The sequence below is a fragment of the Alternaria hordeiaustralica genome, assembly GCF_023758085.1.
Source record: "Alternaria hordeiaustralica strain BMP 2776 chromosome Unknown scaffold_10, whole genome shotgun sequence".
NCBI lineage: Eukaryota > Fungi > Ascomycota > Dothideomycetes > Pleosporales > Pleosporaceae > Alternaria > Alternaria hordeiaustralica.
This window is the reverse complement of record NW_026056782.1, coordinates 373,964-395,559: the sequence shown is the minus strand read 5'-3', so window position 1 is coordinate 395,559 and position 21,596 is coordinate 373,964. Positions and strand designations below refer to the sequence as shown.

The 21,596-nt window shown below is 43.8% G+C and overlaps 1 protein-coding gene across 1 annotated transcript; it reads left to right on the top strand.

The window, feature by feature from the left end:
- Positions 1-1,120: 1,120 nt before the first annotated feature.
- Positions 1,121-6,481, top strand: J4E84_005723 (uncharacterized protein; the record flags this gene model as incomplete). Its single annotated transcript, XM_049388317.1, has 5 exons — positions 1,121-1,277; positions 1,334-1,657; positions 1,711-1,889; positions 1,937-5,845; positions 5,894-6,481. The coding sequence occupies 5 exons, from the start codon at positions 1,121-1,123 to the stop codon at positions 6,479-6,481; spliced, it is 5,157 nt and encodes a 1,718-aa protein (XP_049243862.1).
- Between the last annotated feature and the right edge of the window lie 15,115 nt (positions 6,482-21,596).

Sequence of the window (21,596 nt, the reverse complement as noted above, 5' to 3'; positions counted from 1 at the left end):
GCCTTGCAGTCGATGCCCCTCTCTGACTGCGGTTTCCGCAGAGGTGCTGCAGCTCCGTCACCTGTGCCAAGATCAGGGACGGGTAGTTCGCGTAGGATTGGCAAGCGCTGAAACGCGCTATTAATTGTACCTGAAAGGCCGGCGCAGCGACGCGAGGCGGCATAATGGAAGCAATTGTTTCCTCGCAAGTGAGATGAGGCTGAGGGATCTGCAGCCGCATTCGCTGGGTGCGGACGACAAGGCCGGGAGCGGGCTGCCGACGCATGAAAGGCATTGCGCGTGCTATGCTCGAGCTCCCCTGCGGCATGACAAAGATGCGGCGCCTTGTTCAGGTTAGAGATGGTCAGCGATGGACAAGGAGAATTGGAAGGAACGGCCGTCGATCGCTAGTGAGGCAAGACTAGCCCTGGAGGTCTGCTCCGGAGCAGATGGCGAAAGCTAGAGGGGCTCGAAGCAGGGGGGAAAGTACATGGAAACAAAGTTTGAGACAGTCCTATTCCCCCGCAGCGGTCCAATGGCAGGCAGGGCAACGACGTTGAAGGGCTGCGCAGGTGGACGCAGGGGAGTCTTGAGCGTCGCCCGGGCTGGGGTGGGACCGGCGAGCAGTTGACTCGAGGTCAGGCAGCTCAGGCAGGCGTACAGGTGATTGACGCCGAGGTTATCTGGGTACGGGTCTTAGCCAGGCACACAGACGCCGATACAGCACAGGTCAGCACAGGTACGGCACACTACCTGCGCCAACCTGCAGCAATTGGCTGGGGTCCTTAGAGGCGGCCCCTGGACACGCTAAGGGGCATCTGGCGCGCTGGTAACCCGCAGTGAGGGCGTGCTGCTTGCTCTCAAAGGGCCTTCACAAGCAAAATAATCCGCGTCTTCATTTTTATCCTGGCCTTTCTTTTTGTGCCTCTCCCCAATCGCCATCCCCAGGCGCCTCGACTGCAGGCGGGTAAACAGCGCTCGCACCCACCACTGCCAGCCCCAGCCCGCGGATGAAGGCCACCTCGACACCGCCGACTGCACCCTCTGCTGGATCTACACGGCGCCGCAAAAGCACTTGCAACACCACACCCAACGGCCGGCGCACATACACGACCACAACGGCGCTGCCGTAGCCGCACACATGGCCACCTCACCACCAGGCTCGCCCGCAAACGGCGTGCCGCGGCCCATGAGCGCGATGATTAGGCCGAACCGCAGCTCCAGTCGCATGAGCGTGAGCAGCAAGCCGGGCGGGAGCAGGGCCTCTGATGAGGACAGCAGGACGGCCGTCAAAGTTGGTAGGTGCATCTCAGGGTCCGCGATAAAACATTCTGCTAACCACGGCCTAATGCAGCTGTACGCGTGCGGCCACCACTGCAACACGGCGATCCGGGCTACGAGCTCATCCCACAGCGCTTCCGCAACGCCCTCTGCCACGTCACATCGCCCTCCAGCCTCACGATAGATGCGCCCGGCGGCAAGAAGGTCTTTGTCTTTGACCGCGTCTTCGGCGAGGACATTGAGCAGGAAGGCGTCTTCGAATACGTGGCCGACAGCGTCAACTCCTTCGTCCAGGGCTACAATGTCTCCATCCTCGCATACGGCCAGTCTGGCGCGGGCAAGTCCTACACCATGGGCACCACCGGCCCCCGAGACCAGGCGGACAACGATGTCATGGGTATGTCGATGCGGAATCTACGAACGTCAAAAATATCATACTGACTTCTCCAGGTATCATCCCCCGCGCTGCGGCGTTGCTTTTCGAGAAACTCGAGGGCACTAGCAATCGCGCGTCATCCTCAGGAATCCGCGTCCCAAGCCGTCTGTCGGGCATACACAACATGGCCTCCAAGGCGTCGTCATCGTCGTCTGCCAATCGGAACTGGCAGCTCAAGGCGACCTACGTCGAGGTAAGATAAGCCCTTCCGCCGTCGCAGGCCAGAACTGACGGATGCAGATCTACAACGAGCAACTTCGCGATCTGCTGATCCCCGAGCACGTGGTCGTCAATGAGCGACCACAGGTCAACATCCGCGAGGATCGCGATGGCCGCATCCTCCTGACGGGACTGACCCAGATTCCTATCAACTCGGTCGACGATATGCTGGGCGCGCTCAACTTCGGCTCCGCAATCCGGCAAACCGACGCGACGGCCGTCAACGCGAAATCTTCCCGCTCCCACGCAGTCTTCAGTCTAAACCTAGTCCAGAAGAAGTCGTCACCTGCCGCGCCTACTCCGACACGCGAAAAGCGCCGATCCGTCCCTATCGAGATGATGTCGGGCTCCTCGAGCGAGAGCTGGGTGACAGTCGACAGCAAGTTGCATTTTGTGGATTTGGCGGGAAGCGAAAGGCTGAAGAACACTGGGGCGCAGGGCGAGCGGGCTCGGGAGGGTATCTCCATCAATGCAGGGCTTGCGAGCTTGGGCAAGGTCATCTCGCAGCTGTCCGCACGTTCCCATGGCGGCTACGTCTCGTACCGCGACTCTAGGCTCACGCGCCTACTGCAGGACTCGCTTGGCGGCAACGCCATCACCTACATGATTGCTTGTGTCAACCCGGCCGAGTTCCATTTAAGCGAAACCTTGAACACCGTCCAGTATGCCCAGCGCGCCCGCGCTATCCAAGTCAAGCCGCAAATCCAGCAGATCCATGACGACAGTGATAAGCAGGCTGCCATCGACCGGCTGCGGGCCGAAGTACAATTCCTACGGGACCAGATTCGACTGTCTGAGCGCACGGATCGAAAGAAAGCAAGCCCTCAAGAGAGCCGTGAGCGCCAGGACGAGCGCGAGACTGAGCTCCAGAACCAGTTGCTCGACGTTCAGGAGAACTACAATGCGCTGAGCGCCCGCCACGCTAAGCTAATCTCCGAGATCACCAAAGCCCGCGACAACAACGAGACGGAGACGCCTATGCTAAAGGATGCTATTGGTGACTCTGCGCTTGAGAGACTAAAGCGATCTAATTCATTCGCCGAGGCTGTCGAATCGGTAGTCTTGGAATACGAGAAGACGATCCAGACGCTTGAGTCTTCCCTTTCCAACACACGCTCCTCTCTGTCCAACAACGAGAGTGACCTCCTGGAGAAGGAGACCCGCATCGCAATCCTCGAAAGCCAGAACCACCACCTGCAATCGCGCATTCAAAAGGCAATGGAACGGGACGCGAACAACGAAGAGTATGTCCAGTCGCTCGAGCGCCAGATCGACAACTCGGCGAATGGCATCGAGAAGAACGACACCATCATCTCTGAACTGCGCGAGAAGTTGCAAAGGCTTCGTGAGAACGAGACCAGCAGCGAAGAATACATCTCCACCCTGGAAGAGCGTCTGGCCGAGAATGAGCAGGAGACTGAGATCATGAGCCGTGAAATTGAGCGACTCAAGCATGTCGTTGAGAGGCAACGCAGCGTCGCCAAGTTAGACAACCTGCTTCACGAGCTCGATGACAAAGAGCATGCTGTTGAGCCTTACACCAATGGCCATTCCAAGACACCTAGCGACCCCTTCATTGAGAAGCGGCCCAAGCTTGAGAAGCGAGTCACGAGCGAGAGCATGCACCAATTTGGTACTCCCGTGGATGCGATTCCTGAGGAGGCTGACAGTGAACGTCCACTCACAGCCAGCACCAAGCATGACGGTGGAGACGAGCAGAAAGATCGTTTTGCTGTCAAGGCTGCTTCAGTCATCGGAGATGAGCCTTCTAGCCCCGCGCAAGCTCGCTTCGTCAACGACAAGCTCGATACCGTGACCCAAGAGCTGCTCGACCTGCGCGTGGAGCACGAAGGAACGCTTCAAGACTACGAGAAGCTGGCCAGCAAATACCAAGAGGCTTTGCGGACTTTGGCCGCTCTCCAAGACTCAGTGGACGAGGCGCGCCATCGCGGAATCACATCAGTGCCTTCCTCCCGGCCAAGTTCTTTCATGGCAGAAGCGGGCGTCAATGGACTCCCAACAGAGGACTTGTCTTCCTCGCGTACATTGTCTGCGGAATTGGCCTTAGCAGAGGCTTGCAACACCAGCATTCCAGACGATGAGACAGAGGTCGGCCAAGATGAGGCCAAGGCTCGACGAGCATCAGTCGATTCCACAACCCAGGAGCAACACATTCCTGAGACCGTGTTAGTCCAGGAGCTGAAGGCCCTGAAGCTGCTTCACAACGAGAAGGAGGAGCGCATCGAGAAGCTTCAACACAGCTACTCTCAGCTGCAAGAAGAACATCAAGATACACTTGACTACGTGGAAGAACTGAAGTCGGAAGTCACGAAGGCCCAGATGCAGGCGAATCGACCATCTTCTCCATCCCTACACATGATCCGCCGCAAGTCTAGCCAAGCAGTCCTTGCGAACGATCGTTCTAACCGCGCATTCGCCTCGCTCCGTAACATGGCTTTGGATACGCTAGACGAGGACCCTGACGGCATCCAAAACTTCGAGCTCAACCTCAACACCATCATGTCCGAGCTCCACCTACGGTCTGAGCGTGTGCAGGACTTGGAGGCAGAATTGCAGTCTGTACGCAAGGAGATGGAAGGCAAGATGACATTGATCAGCGGCCTGACAAAAGAGCGCTCCAGCTTGAAAGCCGGGTCTCCTATGGATATCTCCATCGTCGCTTCAATGCAGGATCAGATGAAGCAGAACGAGGAGCATATCAAGGAGTTGAAGCACTCCCACATCCAGCGCGAGCAGGAGCTCAAAGAACAGATTGAGTCTCTCAAGGCATCTGTCAATCGATCTGATGATCTACTTTCACCTCGTCAGACGCCTGAGGGCATGCGGACTGTCAACGGTGAGGAGGAACCTGAAGACGATGCAACCCGCCACACCCACCTCTCTCAGCTTAGCGATGAGGCAGCCCACTGGCAGTCTAAGCATCTAGAAGCTATCGAAGCTACCAAAGCTTCGGAGCAGCGACATCTCGAGACTGTTCGTGAACTAGAGTCCGCCAAACAACGTCTTGAGGTCGACCATGCTCTTCGCATATCTGAGATAGAGCAAACCCGAGGCGCTGAGTCTGAGGCTGCTCTAGAACAGGAGAGGGCAAAGCACTCCGAGCTAATCGCTACTTTGGAAGCAGAGGTCCATGAGCACAAGTCTACGGCTGTCAGCCAAGCTGCTCGCCTTGCTGAGCTTGAGGCCTCTCACACAAGCATCCTTCAACAGATCGAGGAAGACTCTGAAGCTCGAGCGCTCACCGAGAAGGAGCTTGACACTCATCGATCCCTTGTAACCAATTTGGAGAGGCAAATCGATGAGCACAAAGCGGCGATCGATTACCATCAGCAGGGCATGGACTCTATCCAGAAGTCACATGCAGCTGAGCTCGAGAAGCTTACAGCGGAGCTTACGACACATCGAGAGACAACCTCTTCTCTCGAAGCGGATCTTTCTCAGGCCAAGTCTGAGATGGCGACGCTCCTTGAGGGCGTTTCGACTGTCCTCGGTGAGGAGACGGATGTCAGCAACATTCAGTCTCACATCGAAGCATTGGTCCAGGAACGCAAGTCCATCACAACCAAACTGGAGGAGGCTCAGGCCGAGCTGGAGACCCGCAGGAAGGAGCTTACGGAAGCCAACAACACCATCAGTACGCTCAAGGGCAACCTGAAGGAGTTCGAGCTCATCAACGCCGAGACGATCAAGGAGCTCGAGAAGGTCAGCGAGAAGGAGCACAAGAGCGCCCGACTCGTGCAAGAGCTCGAGGATCAGCTTAACCAGAACTGGGACCAACACGAGGCTGCCAACAACCGACTGTCGGCTCTCCAGACCGAGCGCACTCGCGAGCTGCAAGACGCTATGACCCACGGTGAGGAGCTCGAGAAGGAAGTACAAGAGTCACGCATCAAGATCGCGTTATTAGAGGTAAGCTCATCATCTTCTTGGCTTCGAGGAATCAGCTAACATGACCAGTCACAACTCGTGGACGCGAAGCGCAACTCTAACCGTGCTTCTATTGATCCTCGTGAAGACCTTCAACGATCCAACTCGAACAACTCCACCGCGCGCAAGAGCACAGCACACACATCTCTGCCCTCACCACCACCCGCCATTCCTCTCCCACCTCTTCCGCCTGGCAGCCCCCCACCTCAGGCCAGTGCGCCGTCTCCTCCTACTTCGCGCCATCAGAGCAAAGACATTGCTCACGCTCAGTTGGTCGAAGACCAGGAGGCTCGCATCCGTACCATCGAGAAGCACCTGTTTGCTGAGAAGCAGCTTACAGCTACTCTTGAGGATGCTCTGACCGACCTCGAGGCTTCAAGCACCAAGACCAAGACTGATCTGGATCAGTTCAGGAAGAAGTGCGCCGGCCTAGAGGAAGAGCTGAACATGATGCGCAAGGAACGCAGCGCAGCCCGCCACTCTCTTCAAGCCGTGGAGGAGGAGCGCAACGCCCGCCTTCGCGTTGAAGCCGAGCGCGCCCACCTTGAAGCTCGCATGGCCGCCCTCAACAACGCACAAAAGAAGGGCAAGAAGAAGGGCACTCTGAACTGCTTCTAGGCTTCTCCGCCTACCCACCCACCCACATCTTTGACCTTCATGTATCTGCTTCATTGTCATCTGCTTATACCGGCGTACACTGGAAGGGATCTTTACATACCGCGCTACATACCCCCGATACACCTGCTCTACATAGTTCGACGCTTCCTGGAGCATGTTTTGTTTTCGACATGTCTTTATGCTTTCAACGATTTGCAATGCTCGCATCTCTAGCACACATTTACCGTTGGACGCGGTCATGGCCGGTTGGACACGGAGAGGAACCCTTTGCTTGGTGCCTCTCTCTTCTTTCTTGCCTTTATGTTTGCATGCCCCATACCCCCCTTTTCACTTCTTCTTCACTTCAATCCACATTACTTTTTTTTTTCCTAATGTATATTTTACGGCAGTTGGCAGCTTGGATGGACCACAATTAGCCAGAGCCGGAACCGAAGAGAGGCTATCTGGATTGTACGTTGAAATTGCTTTGGTACGTGCATAGCGAAAGAGAGAGGGCGAAACGATGAACAATTTCCATTTTCTTTCTACCTTTCTTGTTCCTAATTCGGGCTTTTTGTTTTCTCTTCTGTGGAACGGGCAGATGAAATGGGATATATGTGAGAGGGAGGTTTTTTTCTGTTGGATGATCCAAGGGACAACAAAATATCATGCCTTCGTTCTACACAAACATGACTTCGTCCTCATGTCTCCTTTGACGTTGATCGTACAAACAATGCATCACCCCACCTCGTCTCGCCTCCCTTGATGTATAAAACCGACATGGTGGAAAGGCTATAGCAAGCAAGCCCTTGACATATCCTTATCACATGACCCTCAACACCTGCACTCCCATCACACCATCACAAAATCGCGAAACCCCTTCGTCACAATTATGACGACGGACGCGTAATTTCGCGTTCCAGCCCTAAACGCAGGGAGATCGCGATTTGCGTAGGATTCGAAGTGGCCGACGCGCTAAGGTTTACCGTGCCTCTTCCTTTCTACTTTCCACAATAGTGCATGAGGCCTGTGCCGCCACGGCCATCCTTCGGTACCTAGGTATATGAGTAATCATGTCATGTACCTGCCGCCGCGTGTTTTTGTGCCGCAATTTGCGCGGCGTGGTTGGTACCTAGGTAGGTGACTAGTAGTGGTAGTGGCGCGGACGCGATGGATGCGATGGGGTGTTGGTGTGGGATTGTTGTATTGTTTGTTGTTGTGCTGTGAAGGATTTACACGGGCGAGTACGGGGGAGTTGGATTTCGCACGGTTCGCTTGCGTTGGGTTGTAGGTGCGTGGATGTGTAGATTATGAAGGCGTGGCGTGGGTGGGTTTGGGGGTTGAGTTTGTGTTGGAGAGTTTGGTAAGGGAGGAAGGTGTGTATTTGAGTTATGAACGGTGCTATGGGTGGTTTGAAGGGTTTGCTGGGCTGGAGGTGTGTTAGGGCGTGTTGCTTGGGAAGACGTTTGCGTGAGGTTTTCGAAGCATTGGACAGGATGTTCAACGCATCTATGCCTGGTGTTTGGTAAGATTTGGACGGGGGTGGGGACAGTGTAGGTGAGGTACGTATATTCTCAAACTTACTACTCGAAGAAATGCACCATGACCACCTGGGTAGTCTTCGAAGTAAGAGATTGATTCGTATTGGGTCTTCTTTGATTTGTGCCCTGGCCGAGGATATGTTGCATACTCTTATTTTACGACCTTTTTGATACGGTAGAGGGCTACACCAGACTTGGACACTTTTTTGAAGATACCCCACGGCTTATGTATTCATCTTAATGATGTGTGCCCTTCACCAGAGGACATGATAGTAATCGTTCGCCCACTCCCTCGACTTCCGAGGTTCACAAAAGAATGGACCTTTCAACGATGATCTGGAGGTCCACTGCGCCTTCCTACTCGATGATACCGATACTTAGGTATGCTGTGTAATTCGGGATAAGTCATACTCTTGAAACCTTGCGCCTCCCTTACTTTGAATATCTACCGAGACACAGAGTATTTCTCTGATATTTGAAGCTCATGTTGTGTGCGAATGGTGCATGACGTGCGCGACCAGTCCTTTTCCCTCGATATGCTTTCGCGGCAGGTAATTTCCAGTCACATGGCAGCAGTAGGTACATGTAGAGCGACCTAGAATGTAAAGGTCTTGAAGGTCGGACATATCATCCTGATGCTCGAGTTTAGAGGAGTGGAGAGCCTACAGGAGTTACTCCAAAGGCTGTGAAGTTGGATGACCGCATGAGAGAGCCCGGTCAATTCGCGTTGCGACAGAACTGTCTTTGTACGATAAACTGTATTTCTGTAGAAGCATGTCTTGCAAAAGGCTCACGCGAAATAGTTGATGCCGAATACACTCAACTTGCATCGCTGTGGATGGGGAGGCTGGACGAGCGGGGCTGGTTACATAAGCGCGCTACGGAGGCTCGGCGCCGAGGCTCAAGCTAAAATTTCTGGAGCTCAAAACCGTTCTCTACATCATCCTCATCACCAGCACCACATCGCGCTTTCTGATGCGCGCGCTTTCATTCAAGCGCCTTGATCAATATTAACGCAGCCATCGCGTATGCTCTAGACACCAGGTAAGCCTTTCACAGCTTCGCGACTCCTGCAGAAGATTATCACATACGAACAATCCAAATCCTACAGCACCGTGAAGGACTACACAACTCTAGAATTACAATGATGCACTCAAGCGCAGCGGCATTATCAGAACATTCATTCCGAATGGCTGCTAACAAAGCTTCAGTGTTGCGATCCATATCGCGCTTGGCTTCTTCCTCTCTACTCAATCTCTTCAAAGGTAAGACTTCACCACTACTCCCATCCCCCCTCCGCAGAGTGATGAAAACACGACACGGAAAGGCATTCCTCGACCTGAATATACAATGTCGACACCCTTGCTTTTAGTTTCAGCCTTGTCTGATCCTGCTCAATGCTATCGCATATTTGCAAACCTTCTTTGCGATCAACGTGCTAACATTGATACTCGCAGGTACATACTCCCACACACGATCCCTTCCTCCCTCCCGAATACACCTGGCTTCCTGATGAAACCCTGATGCGTCGGGCGGACATAACGTATGCCTTGACCGGCATCCATCAAAAGCAGGCGTACAAACCTGTGGGTGTTCGGAAGAGGCTTTACTTGTTGATAACAGCATCTCTGATTGCCTCTACAAACCACACATTGCGCTGGTTCTTTGCGGACTGTTCAACTAACAGCCTCCGCAGGTATGGCAAACTCTCTTCTCCAGCAGTCGGTCCATCATTATAATGATGATTATGATATTCACGCTGTGTGAGAGGCGGCGTTGTAACGAGCGTCCGTCTTACTGATCACGACAAACACAATCTGATTTAATGAGGTATGTCTGGATCAAAGCCATTGATCCTGCGAACATTCGCTAACATGACACAGGCTGATTCTTGATGGACTCGTACTTTTTCATCCCACCACGGATGTCGCATGTCTTTTTGGACGTACGCTGACATCTCGACACCAGTTACATTCTCACCCTCACATGTCTTTCATGCTGCATCTCTCGGTAAGTTTGATCACATCCCAACTCGCCCGCCACCCCCTAGTATGATGAACAACATGATTCGCTGTGTTCTTTCTTAATTACATTGAAGATAAAATCACCTTGGAGAACTGATCCCTACACCTTACTTCTGTCGCTTTATCTCGCACATGTGTTGGACTTGCTGGCTAACCATGGACAGTAAATCATCCCAGTTGGTCGATGTTGAGCAGCTTTGCGATGCTGGAGGTGTATATAGTCAATGCAATCGTTTATGAACCAGATTTGATTCTCTTCAACTTCACCGTGATGGCGCAATGTTTCAAATATGATGGTGTTGGAATGATGATCCTTGGATGAGTGCATAGATTCTAACGGCCCACGGTGACCGCTTTTCTCACCGCATACCATCCGGTGTACCTCAACATGTTCACTCGCCCGCACCCGCCAGCTCCCCGAGACCAGATTCCCTGTACCGGCATCTACCAGCATCGTGGGTCTTGGGTGCGTCTATGCAAACCACATTAGGTCTGGTTCGCAGTTAAACGCGCATGCGATACGCGACACCTGCATGAAATGGCGGTCAAGGGACAGGATGTCCGCTGTTGTCAAAATCGCTGCAAGAAAGAGCTTAGCTCTGCAGGTACCCACCTGTTGTTTTCCCCTTCTCGCCGGTGTGTGAATTGCTTGCAGTAGTATCTGTTTATCTCCCGAGCAACCAAAGATTTTCGCACTGGTTCAGAGTTTGCGTTTGTGAAGCGGGGGAAAAGCTGAGGCCGGGTGGAGGTTGGGGTCGTCTCTATCAGCACTAGGTATCATTATCAGATGGGTGCACGGTTTGCTGGGTTTTCACGATGTTGTCTCTGCTGTGAGCGAGGGAGATGGAGTGGTTGGATTGCTGAAGTAAGTCACGCGGGTGATGCATTGGAGAAAGCCTATTCTGGTGTTGATGAAACAGTAGATTGCGTTGTCTCGTATTGTGCTGTCTCTACGCTGTGTTGTCTCGTCTTGTCTTATGAGAAAGAGGTATAGTTTTGACGCTCTAGAGTATTGGTGTGAGATGACGTGGTTCGTGTAGTGTGGGGTGTGCATGTTTCTCGGTCTGTGGCGTCCTCGCATCGAGAGACACGACTAAGACGTGCATGTATTGATGAGGCGGGGTGGTGACAAAGTTTGATATGGGAGCTGAGGCAGAGGGTTGTTAGACTTTATTGGTCTTGTGCGCTGTACCTTCAGTCACGAGACCGCATGTGAATGTGACGAGAGCTACATAGCGTATGAGTTGTTCACGTTGGAGGGGAGATGAAGCAGGTGACGGTAGATCTACGGAACGGGCAGTATCTCATGCAGACGATATGCACAGCTTTGCGGGGGATACATCGGTGGTTCTGCTGTACACAGGTCGTCGGTTGCTCAGCTCACGTAAACACTAGCTCCATGGGCCGAGGGCCAAATTGCGATCGCAACAACGGCAGTTCACTCGCAAAGATTTACATGTCCTGTGTCTGCTTCGGTCCGAAACCTTGCGGAGTCCGTGGAGCTGACGTTGGATGTCTCCGATGAGAGATGCCGATAGGCAACGTTCGGAAAGCGGGGAGGCAGTGGTGATCCGTACACTGCAGAGACCCTGAGATGGCGAGATTGATAAAATCGGCGATTATATGGGCAACAAGAGGCTCGTTGGCCGGCTGAACTGTGGGATTCGCCGAAAGCTGGCATCGTCAGCTGAGCGCGCTGCTGATGTACAGGATAGTAGCTGAGATGTTGCGAAACGTGAGTGGCTGTTTCAACTCAATGAAATCAATAAAGACAAATATGACTGCGCAACCTGACTTCAAGGTCCAGTACCACCTACGTCGTCGTGCAGCAACCAGCGCCACAGCATGAAGCAACGACAGATTGTTCTATCGTAATCGGGAGAACGGTTGGCTCGAGGCTCAGCTACCGTTGCGCTAGCACGTTTCTTCTCCAACGTCTGTCTCCTTACTTCTTCCGAGACAAAGATGCTTTTGACAATAGGCATGGCAGCTGAAACAAAGCAAGTGTGCCGCGATCGAGCGATGCCATCTCTCTCCTGTGTCAGCGCCCGTCGTTTTGGCCAAGTCGGCGTTGCAGAACGGCCCCAGGAACCAGGTCGTTTAGGTCGGGTGCGCAAGGAGAACCGGTTTTCACAGAGGAGCACAATAGCACGACGTTGTTCACGGGTGACGCAAACGGACACGGGCTGCCCTGAGGTAGGATGCCTCCTATGTTCGTGCCGTGTCGCGTGGGTCTTTGACGTCCCGGCTGTTGTTGCAGGTGGGTGGTGCTCGGGAGGGCTGATAACGATGAGCGTTGCAGAGCCTACCGATGCGGAGTGGGGGACGAATGCGGTGTTCAGACTGATGACATTTCGGTATGCGCACCGGATAGGGTACGGAGTATGACTTGCAGTGCACCGTACTCGTCTCTGGTGTAAGCTTGTTGGGCTACTGGGGATGGGTGCACGATTGGCTGGGTATTGGGATTTCACAACTGCCTGAATGCGCACTCATAACACGGAGGTTGCCAGATGACATGGCCAGCTATTGTTGGCCTGGTGATACTGCTGCGCACAAGAATTATGGGTGTTTGAATAGAGAAAAAGATGGTCGTCAATAAAGCGTGCTAGTCAGACTTGGTCGCACGTCTCTGAGGTGATGGGCGATCGAGGTGAAAATTCGGAATAGGAGAGCTCGTGTCGGAGATTCTGTGCCCATCTGGCATCAGGCAGCATTCAGGGTGGGCCGGCAATCTACTCGGATAGCCTGTGACATGATCTCAACACGGGAGAAAGATTCTGGAAGAATGAGGGCCCCGTCGTAAATCTTGATGTTCCCTGGGCCCAACAGCTCGCCCAGCAAAAGACGAAACCATCGTCGAGTGCGCATGGACTGCAGTTCTTGGGTGACATTCAGGGTCCGTCGCTGATAGCGCAGGGACTGACAGGATGAACGACGGAATTGCGCGCGTCGGGAGGGAGCGGCCAGCTTGCGGTGGCCGTCGAAAGTCTGCTTTACTCGTGCAAACTCTCTCGAGGCTTGAATGAGGCGCGGTCTATTGATGGGCAAAAGCAACTTTGCCGCACCTCCGCAAAGGTTCCCGCGCAGAATAGAGTTGGGCCTTGCGCTCGCTGCCGTTTGGTCGATCACAGGAGGTTACACGACGCGTCGGGCACTCCACAACGCGCCGCGCCCTGCATCGTTCTCTTTCACGTGTCCGAGTAAGCCTTAGCTTTAGTATTTCTTAACTATAGAAATTTAAAAAAATCTTAACTTAATAACTAAAGTATACTATTATAGTTATATACTACTAGTACTTAAAGAAATAAAATAAAACTTTATACTTAATACTACGTTATTTTTTTTTTACTTACTTATATATAGAACTCTAAAATAGTAGCGTAATTAAAGCTTTATATCTACTTAATACTATTAAAACTTAGCTTTAATAAATATAAACTATTTATTATCTTTAACTTTTTTAAGAAGAAGTTCTTTAACTATATTACTAATATAGTAGTAAAACTAGTAACATAATAATAGGCTAAATAGCTATTAGGCTTAAGAGTTAGTGCGCTAAGAAAAGCTAGGTCTAAACAGCGTTTAGACGAGAATAATAACTAGATATATATATACAATATAATTAACTATATTAAGCACCTATTCTAATAGAGATACTACTAATCTCTCTACTATATATAGCAACTAACTAAAACTTAACCTATTTAGCCTTCTACCTTAGAAAGGCTACGCGCTACTTTTAAGTGCGCATTTTATCTACTAAAGGCTTGTTAAGATAATAGTTTAACTAGGCTTTAGAAGAGATATAATTATTATATAATATAATAGAATAAGTAATAAGTAAGTATATAAAATAGAGAATAAGATAATACGTAGAATAGTATACCTAAGAGACGCGTAGAAGCAAACTGCAAGCTGTAGAAACCTAATAGTATAGACACCTAAGAAGTAGGCGCACTAAGAGACCTCTAATAACATAAATAATTAGATAATAATAACTACTACTTAGGCTAATAGATAATATAGCTATAGTAGCGCTGCGCTAAGTAATATAAAGAGCTAGACAAGAGGTTTAGACTAGACTAATTGCCTCTTAGATAGCTGTATAGATAGAAAATAATATAATAAAAAGTATACAGCTATATTATTCTACTAAAAATAAATAATAAGACCTAAGAAAGGTTAGAAGAGCTAATGTAGTAGATCTTAATTCTAGTACAGCTAGAAAGAAAGAGGCTAAATAATAAGATAGTAGTAGAAAGCTATTATAGTATATAAAAAAGGCAGCAATAGCTCTTCTAGTAAAGAACACCTAACTTTATTAGTAAGTAAATAGTTAAACCTAATTAATAGTACTTATATATTTAACATTTACACTAGCTATTATACTATTTATAATACTTATATACTACCTTGTATAAATAAGTAAGAGTTAATCTAATAAGGCTAAGGTTAATAAATAATCTAAGTTAGTTACTAAAGCCCCTTTAAAAGCCTAGTTTACTAAATAACTATCTTTACCTCTCTAAACTAAGCCTATAAAATCTAAAGCAACACTTACGTTATTCTAGAAGAATATTAAGATGCTAGATATTCTAGAGTTCTTAGGTACTACTAGCTAGTAGCCTTAGGTATAACTTCTAGTATAACTTTAAAATAATAATATAGCAAAGCTTCTTTAGATAATAGCTTAGTCTCTCTAGTAGCTAGGTAATTGCCCTCTAGTCTATTCTATCTAGCTTTCTCTATACCTATTAGAGATAGTTCTAGTGTTTAATAGAACTAACGTTACTACGTTTCTTAAGCGTTTTAAGAATATATTAAAGTACTATAAGTTTATAGATAAGATAAAGATTAATTGCCTTTTAGCGTACTATAAACTTAAGTAGAGAGTAATTATCTAAGCCTTAAATAAATATTCTAACACTCTAGTTACTAAATTCTAGAAGAAGTTTAGAGAAGCTCTTAGAAAGCTCTTTTGTACTAATAACAAAGACTAATAGAAAGCTTAGGCTAAGTACTTTAAGCACTAGCTTCTCTAGTGCTAAGTAAGGTCTAATCTAAATATTAAAAAGTACTTATAGAAGTTTTAGATTTATAGTAAGCGCTATGTTAAAGCATTAACTATTAATAAAGATTACTAAGGTTTCTACCTAGTTAAGAAACTACTCTTTAGGCATACTATAAAGATACTTAATAAGTTTAGTTTAAAGACTAATAACCTAAAGGCATTTAACTACACTAAGATTAGTAACTACCTTACTACCTATCTAGAGGTAGAGAAAGAAGCTTGCATGCTTAACCCCTCTAAAGTAGTTAAAGAGATTATTCTAGAAGTTAAATTTAACCTAGCGCAGCTAATAGCTTATTAGTAACCTTAGTAACTAGTACTAACCTTCTAAGATAACTATACGCAGGCTTTCTAGCTACCTAAGCTTAACGTTCTGCTCTAAGATAAGCTGCTTAGGCTCTATACCTTTTAGTCTTCTCTAGAAAAAGTACCTACTAATATAGAGGTAGATAACTTAGTTAATAAGATACTTAACCTAAAGATTAATTATACTAGCCTAGAGATAGAACTATAGAAGATCTAGTAGACTTACTACAAAATAGAACTTATAAACAACTCTAATATATATAGTAAAGTAGACTATTAAGCTAATAAACGCGTAAACTACCTAAGAGCGTACCTACTCTAAGGCTAGAGGCAATTCTAGCTAAATAACTAGTATTAACCTTAGTAGTAGTAGTAATATAGTAGTTACTAATAGAACACTAGTTAGACTTTCTATAACAACTTCTAAGGCTTTTAGAATCTAGAAACTAGATATAATTAAGGTACTACAAATAGATAGGCTCTTAGAGTAACTATAAATTATTAGATATATAACAAAAGTAATTATTATAAGTAGAACTACCTAACTCTTTAAGCGTATATAGATAAGAGCTAGCTTTATATAGATAAATAGAATATGCTTTAGTAGAGTACGCTAGAGAACCTCTAGAGTTATATTAATAACCTAGACTAGAGACTATAGGCTAAGAGCATTTTAGCTAAGATTAAGTAATAATTTCTAAAGAAGAATATTAACTCTCTTATAGTTAGCGCCTAGTTTAGTAACCTAAAGGCTCTAATTAGTGTAGAGAACAACGCTATTTTAGTTTAGCTTATACTAGACTCTACTAGAAGCCTCTAAGTAAATAACGTAGAATAATTCTAGAAGCTTTTAAGTATCTTTACTAAAGATAAATTAGACTACTACCTACGTCTAGCGAACTTAAATTAATACAACAATACTATTATAGCTATAACTATTTCTAGAGTATTCTTAGAATCTAAGAAGGCAGTATCTTATAATTCTTCTAAGGTTTAGAAGAAGATAATACTACAAAGACCTAGTAATAATTATATCTCTTATCTCTAAGGTTATAAGAATAGAATAGAACACTCTTTAAGCTATTAGACGCTAAATAAGAAGAGAGTTATCTAATTTAGTAAAGAAAATAATCTTATACAACTAGATAATAGAGTATCTAGAACACTATAAGAATAATTAGAAATAACGTCTAAGATAACTAATAAGTAACTAAGAAAGCGTAAGATTATTAATAAGCTTAAGCCTAATACACAGGCTATAATCTATAGTATTCTAGGCACTTTAATCTCTCTTTAGATTAGTACTCTTCTTAGTAATATACCTAAAGTCTATAAGATACTATTTAACTCTAACTATACAAATAAGAAGCTAGATAAGTTTAAAGTTAATATTATTAAGACGTTAAGGTAATAGACTAGATAAGAGGAGCTGTAAGAAGAGAAAGAAGAATAGAAGTTTAATAAGCTCTTAGGCGCTATAGTTAATACAATTACTCTTAGTACTCTTTCTAACTATATACTAGTAGAAGTAGAAGCTAGTAGAGTAGTTAACTACTATAGCCTAAAGGCAGAACACTAGACTAACTAGAAGATTAGCTATATACAATAGTACATTATTATAGATTAAGGCTAAGAGTATAACTCTAAAGATATAGATTATAACTACTTAAGAGATAATTAAGCGTATAACTAACTAATAAGTATTAAGCACTTATGTTAAGACTACCTAAAAGTCTCTATTAACATTAGAGAGAACTCTTTTCTCTACCTCTTAGACTTAGGCGCTAAGCTAAATACTATTAAGAGAGAAGTAGCTAAGAGAGCTATATTACTAATTATATTACTACTAGGTAGTATAAAGGCTGCTTAGATAGTTACTATAAATAGAAGCATAGTAAGCTTTATAGGTATTATCTAGAGTATCTCTATTATTATAGAGTAGATTAAAGTCTAAATAAACTTCTTTATTATAGAATTCTACACTAATCTAATTATTCTAGATAACTCTTTTCTAATAAACGCTTAGGCGCGTATTAAGTATATAACTAATAAATTAACGTACTATTGTATCTTTAGCGTAGATAGCTAAGCTAATATAAGATTTATATATGCTAGAAGTAATAAGCTTATAGCTTCTAGTCTTTATACTAGACCTATGTTAGAAAAAGGTATAGAAGTGTAGTAGCTAGCGCTACACTCTAGCACATAACTAAAGAGCTAGTAGGTAGCGTAGCGTACGCGTATATAGAGGTAGTAGATATAATAATAGAGAAGGTTAGAGATAGAGAACTAAACAGTAGTTAGATACCTATATAACCTATTAGTAAATAGGTTTTATAGAAGAAGCGTAGAGCTTCTAGAAAAGATCTAATAGCGTACTTATTAAGATTAAATAGTAAGTTAATAGGCCTTAGGTCTAATAGAAGCCTACTAATAAAAGATAATAAAGGCCTATACATTTTTAAGATAGAAGACGTTAAAGAGCTATTAGCCTAACTTCTAAGTAATATTATAAAGAGTATTAGTAATAAAAACACTATAAAATAGAGTAAGGCGTTCTTCTAGGCGAGGAACCTAGCTAAGGTAGATAAAGGCCTTATACTAAAGGTTAATGTAGTTATAGTGTTGCGCAAACCTACGCGCCTACCTACTAAGTATATAGTAAGTTAGCTAAATAACGCTTAGATTAACAAAGCTTATAAGCGCAAAGGCGTTAAGATTAAACTTATTAACAACTCTAGCTAACTAACGCAACCTATTAAGAGGTAGTTAGACTAGAAGAAAAGAGTAGTAGTAAAGCAAGTATCTAATACTAATAGCTAATTAGCTCTATTTACTAAGTATTTTAAGCTATAATACGCTGCATTTCTCTAAGGCACTTAAATAATATCTAAATACATTTTAGAGATAAAAATCTTATTAGAGTTATTACTAGTAGAGAAAGATATGCTCTTAGAGGTTCTCTACTAATAAGAAGTAGTACTAGCCTAGAACTTTAGAGAATCTAGAAGAGTTAGTAAAGACGTTATCTCTCTAGTTATTATTAATATAGTACTATATTAAGCCTAGAGAGCTAACTAGTTTCTTATTCTAAAAAAGCTTTAGTAGGTTATAATTAATATAATTTAGAACTATATTAATAGAGGTATCTTAGAGTTATGCAAGAGCTAGTATTACAACCTATAGTTCTTAGTTACTAAGAAAGATAAGAGGTATTACCTAATTAATAATACTTAAAAACTTAATAGAGTTATAATTTGCGACGCTAACCTACTACCTAATTCTAATAAGTTTTTAGAGAAATTTGTAGAATATATTATTATAAGCCTATTAGACTTCTTTTTAGAGTATAACTAAGTAGAACTACATAAGAACTTAAGAGATATAACAGCCTTTTTAACGCTATTAGAACTTGTATAATAGTGTATACTTCTAATAGGTATAATAAACTCTCTAGTAGAGTTTATATATATTATAATAAAGATTTATAGAGACTATATCTCTAATAAGTATATACTATACCTTAATAACGTGTGTATTAAGAAGCTAAAAAAGCGCTATAGTAACTATAAGGTAGAACTAGGTATAAGATAGTTTGTTACTAAATACCTTTTAAATATTAATAAAGTGCTTATAGATATTAAGCGCGTAGACGTAATAATATTAGGCTATAAGTTTAACTTCTACTACTTCTCTATAATTGTTGTTAGCTATTAAATTAATAAGTATAGCTACTACTCTAATAAGAAGAAGGTTAATAAGATTACGCGTTAGCTAGATTATTGCAACACTAAGAAAGTCTAAATATTTCTTAGAATCTACGTTTACTATAGAGTATAGGTACTAGGTTTTGCTATTATTGCAGCTTCTTTATTTAAGCTTCTTTATAAAAATACACTATTTAAATAGAGCCTAAAGTAGAAGTAGGTAATAGAACATCTTAAGGTAACTCTAATAACTACTCTAGCGCTAGTTTCTATTAATTATACTAAGCCTATCTAAAAGATTATTCTTATAGTTAATAGTAGTAAGAAGAGTTAGAGTATAGTTATTATATAGCTTAACCTAAACAGCTATTATTACCTAGTACGCTTTAAGAGTAGAGTTTAGTCTACTACTAAGAGAAATTAGAATTTAAGTAAGTATAAATATAAGGCTCTTCTACTTACTCTAAAGAAGTTTTAGTTCTATATCTATAGAGTAAACTTCTAAGTTAAGATAGATGTAAAGACGCTTATTACGTAACTCTAACAAAGTGTAATAGATCTCTCTAGAGCTCTAATTACTTAGTAGCTTATACTTCTTAATATATAGAAGTTTAATATTATCTATATAGCTAGTAAGAAGAACGTTATAGCTAATACTCTTTTAAGAATACCTAAGCTAGATAGCTAGAAGCTACCTAATAAATCTAAGAAAGATATAAAAGACTTTATTAATACGCACCTAAATGTAGTTTAGCTTATCTTTAGCGAAGCTCTAGCGTACGCGTATAGAATATACTAAGTAGATCTTTTTTTTAATAATTAACTACTAGCAGATAGCTATAGTAATAAGTTATAAGTAATTATAGGCTAGCTTCTATTCCGCAGAAGGCCTAAGCACATATCTACTACTAAGTTTTATAAGTTTAAGAAGAAGGCGCTCTAAATAACTATTAGAGAATAATATCTCTTTATAATTCTTTTAGAAGGCTAGCCTCTATAAAGAGTAGTTAACTTAATAGATAAGTAGTATAAGATTATTAGATCTCTTTATAATAAGTCTAGCTACTAAGGTAAGAAAGGCACCTAGCGTAAGGTGTAGGCGCGCTACTATTATAGTAGTAAAACTAGTAACATAATAATAGGCTAAATAGCTATTAGGCTTAAGAGTTAGTACGCTAGAGAAAGCTAGATCTAAATAGCGTTTAGACAAGAATAATAACTACATACACATAATATAATTAACTACATTAAGCACCTATTCTAATAGAGATACTTCTAATTACTCTACTATATATAGTAACTAACTAAAACTTAATCTATTTAGCCTTCTACTTTAGAAAGGCTACGCGCTACCTTTAAGTGCGTATTTTACCTACTAAAGGCTTATTAGAATAATAGTTTAACTAGGCTTTAGAAGAGATATAATTATTACGTAATATAATAGAATAAGTAATAGATAAGTATATAAAATAGAGAATAAGATAATACGTAGAATAGTATACTTAAGAGACGCTTAGAAGCAAACTATAAGCTGCAGAAACCTAATAGTATAGATACCTAAGAAGTAGACGCACTAAGAGACCTCTAATAATATAAATAATTAGATAATAATAACTACTACGTAGGCTAATAGATAATATAGCTGTAGTAGCGCTACGCTAAGTAATACAAAGAGCTAGATAAGAGGTTTAGACTAGGCTAATTACTCTTTAGATAGCTACATAGATAAAAAATAATATAATAGAAAGTATATAGCTATATTATTCTACTAAGAATAAATAACAAGACCTAAGAAAGGTTAGAAGAGCTAACATAGTAGATCTTAATTCTAGTACAGCTAGAAAAGAAAAGGCTAAATAATAAGATAGTAGTAGAAAGCTATTATAGTATATAAAAAAAGCAGTAATAGTTCTTCTAGTAAAAGACATCTAACTTTGTTAGTAAGCAAATAGTTAAACCTAATTAATAGCACTTATACGTTTAATATTTACACTAGCTATTATACTATTTATAATACTTATATACTACCTTACATAAATAAGTAAGAGTTAATCTAATAAAGCTAAGGTTAATAAATAATCTAAGTTAGTTGCTAAAGCCTTTTTAAAAGCCTAGTTTACTAAACAACTATTTTTACCTCTCTAAACTAAGCCTATAAAACCTAAAGCAACACCTACGTTATTCTAGAAGAATATTAAGATGCTAGATATTCTAGAGTTCTTAGGCACTACTAGCTAGCAGCCTTAGGCACAACCTCTAGTATAACTCTAGAATAATAATATAGCAAAGCTCCTTTAGATAATAGCTTAGTCTCTCTAGCAGCTAGGTAATTACCCTCTAGTCTATTCTACCTAGCTTTTTCTATACTTATTAGAGATAGTTCTAGTATTTAATAGAACTAATGTTACTACGTTTCTTAAGCGTTTTAAAAACATGTTAAAGTACTATAAGTTTATAGATAAGATAAAGATTAATTGCCTTTTA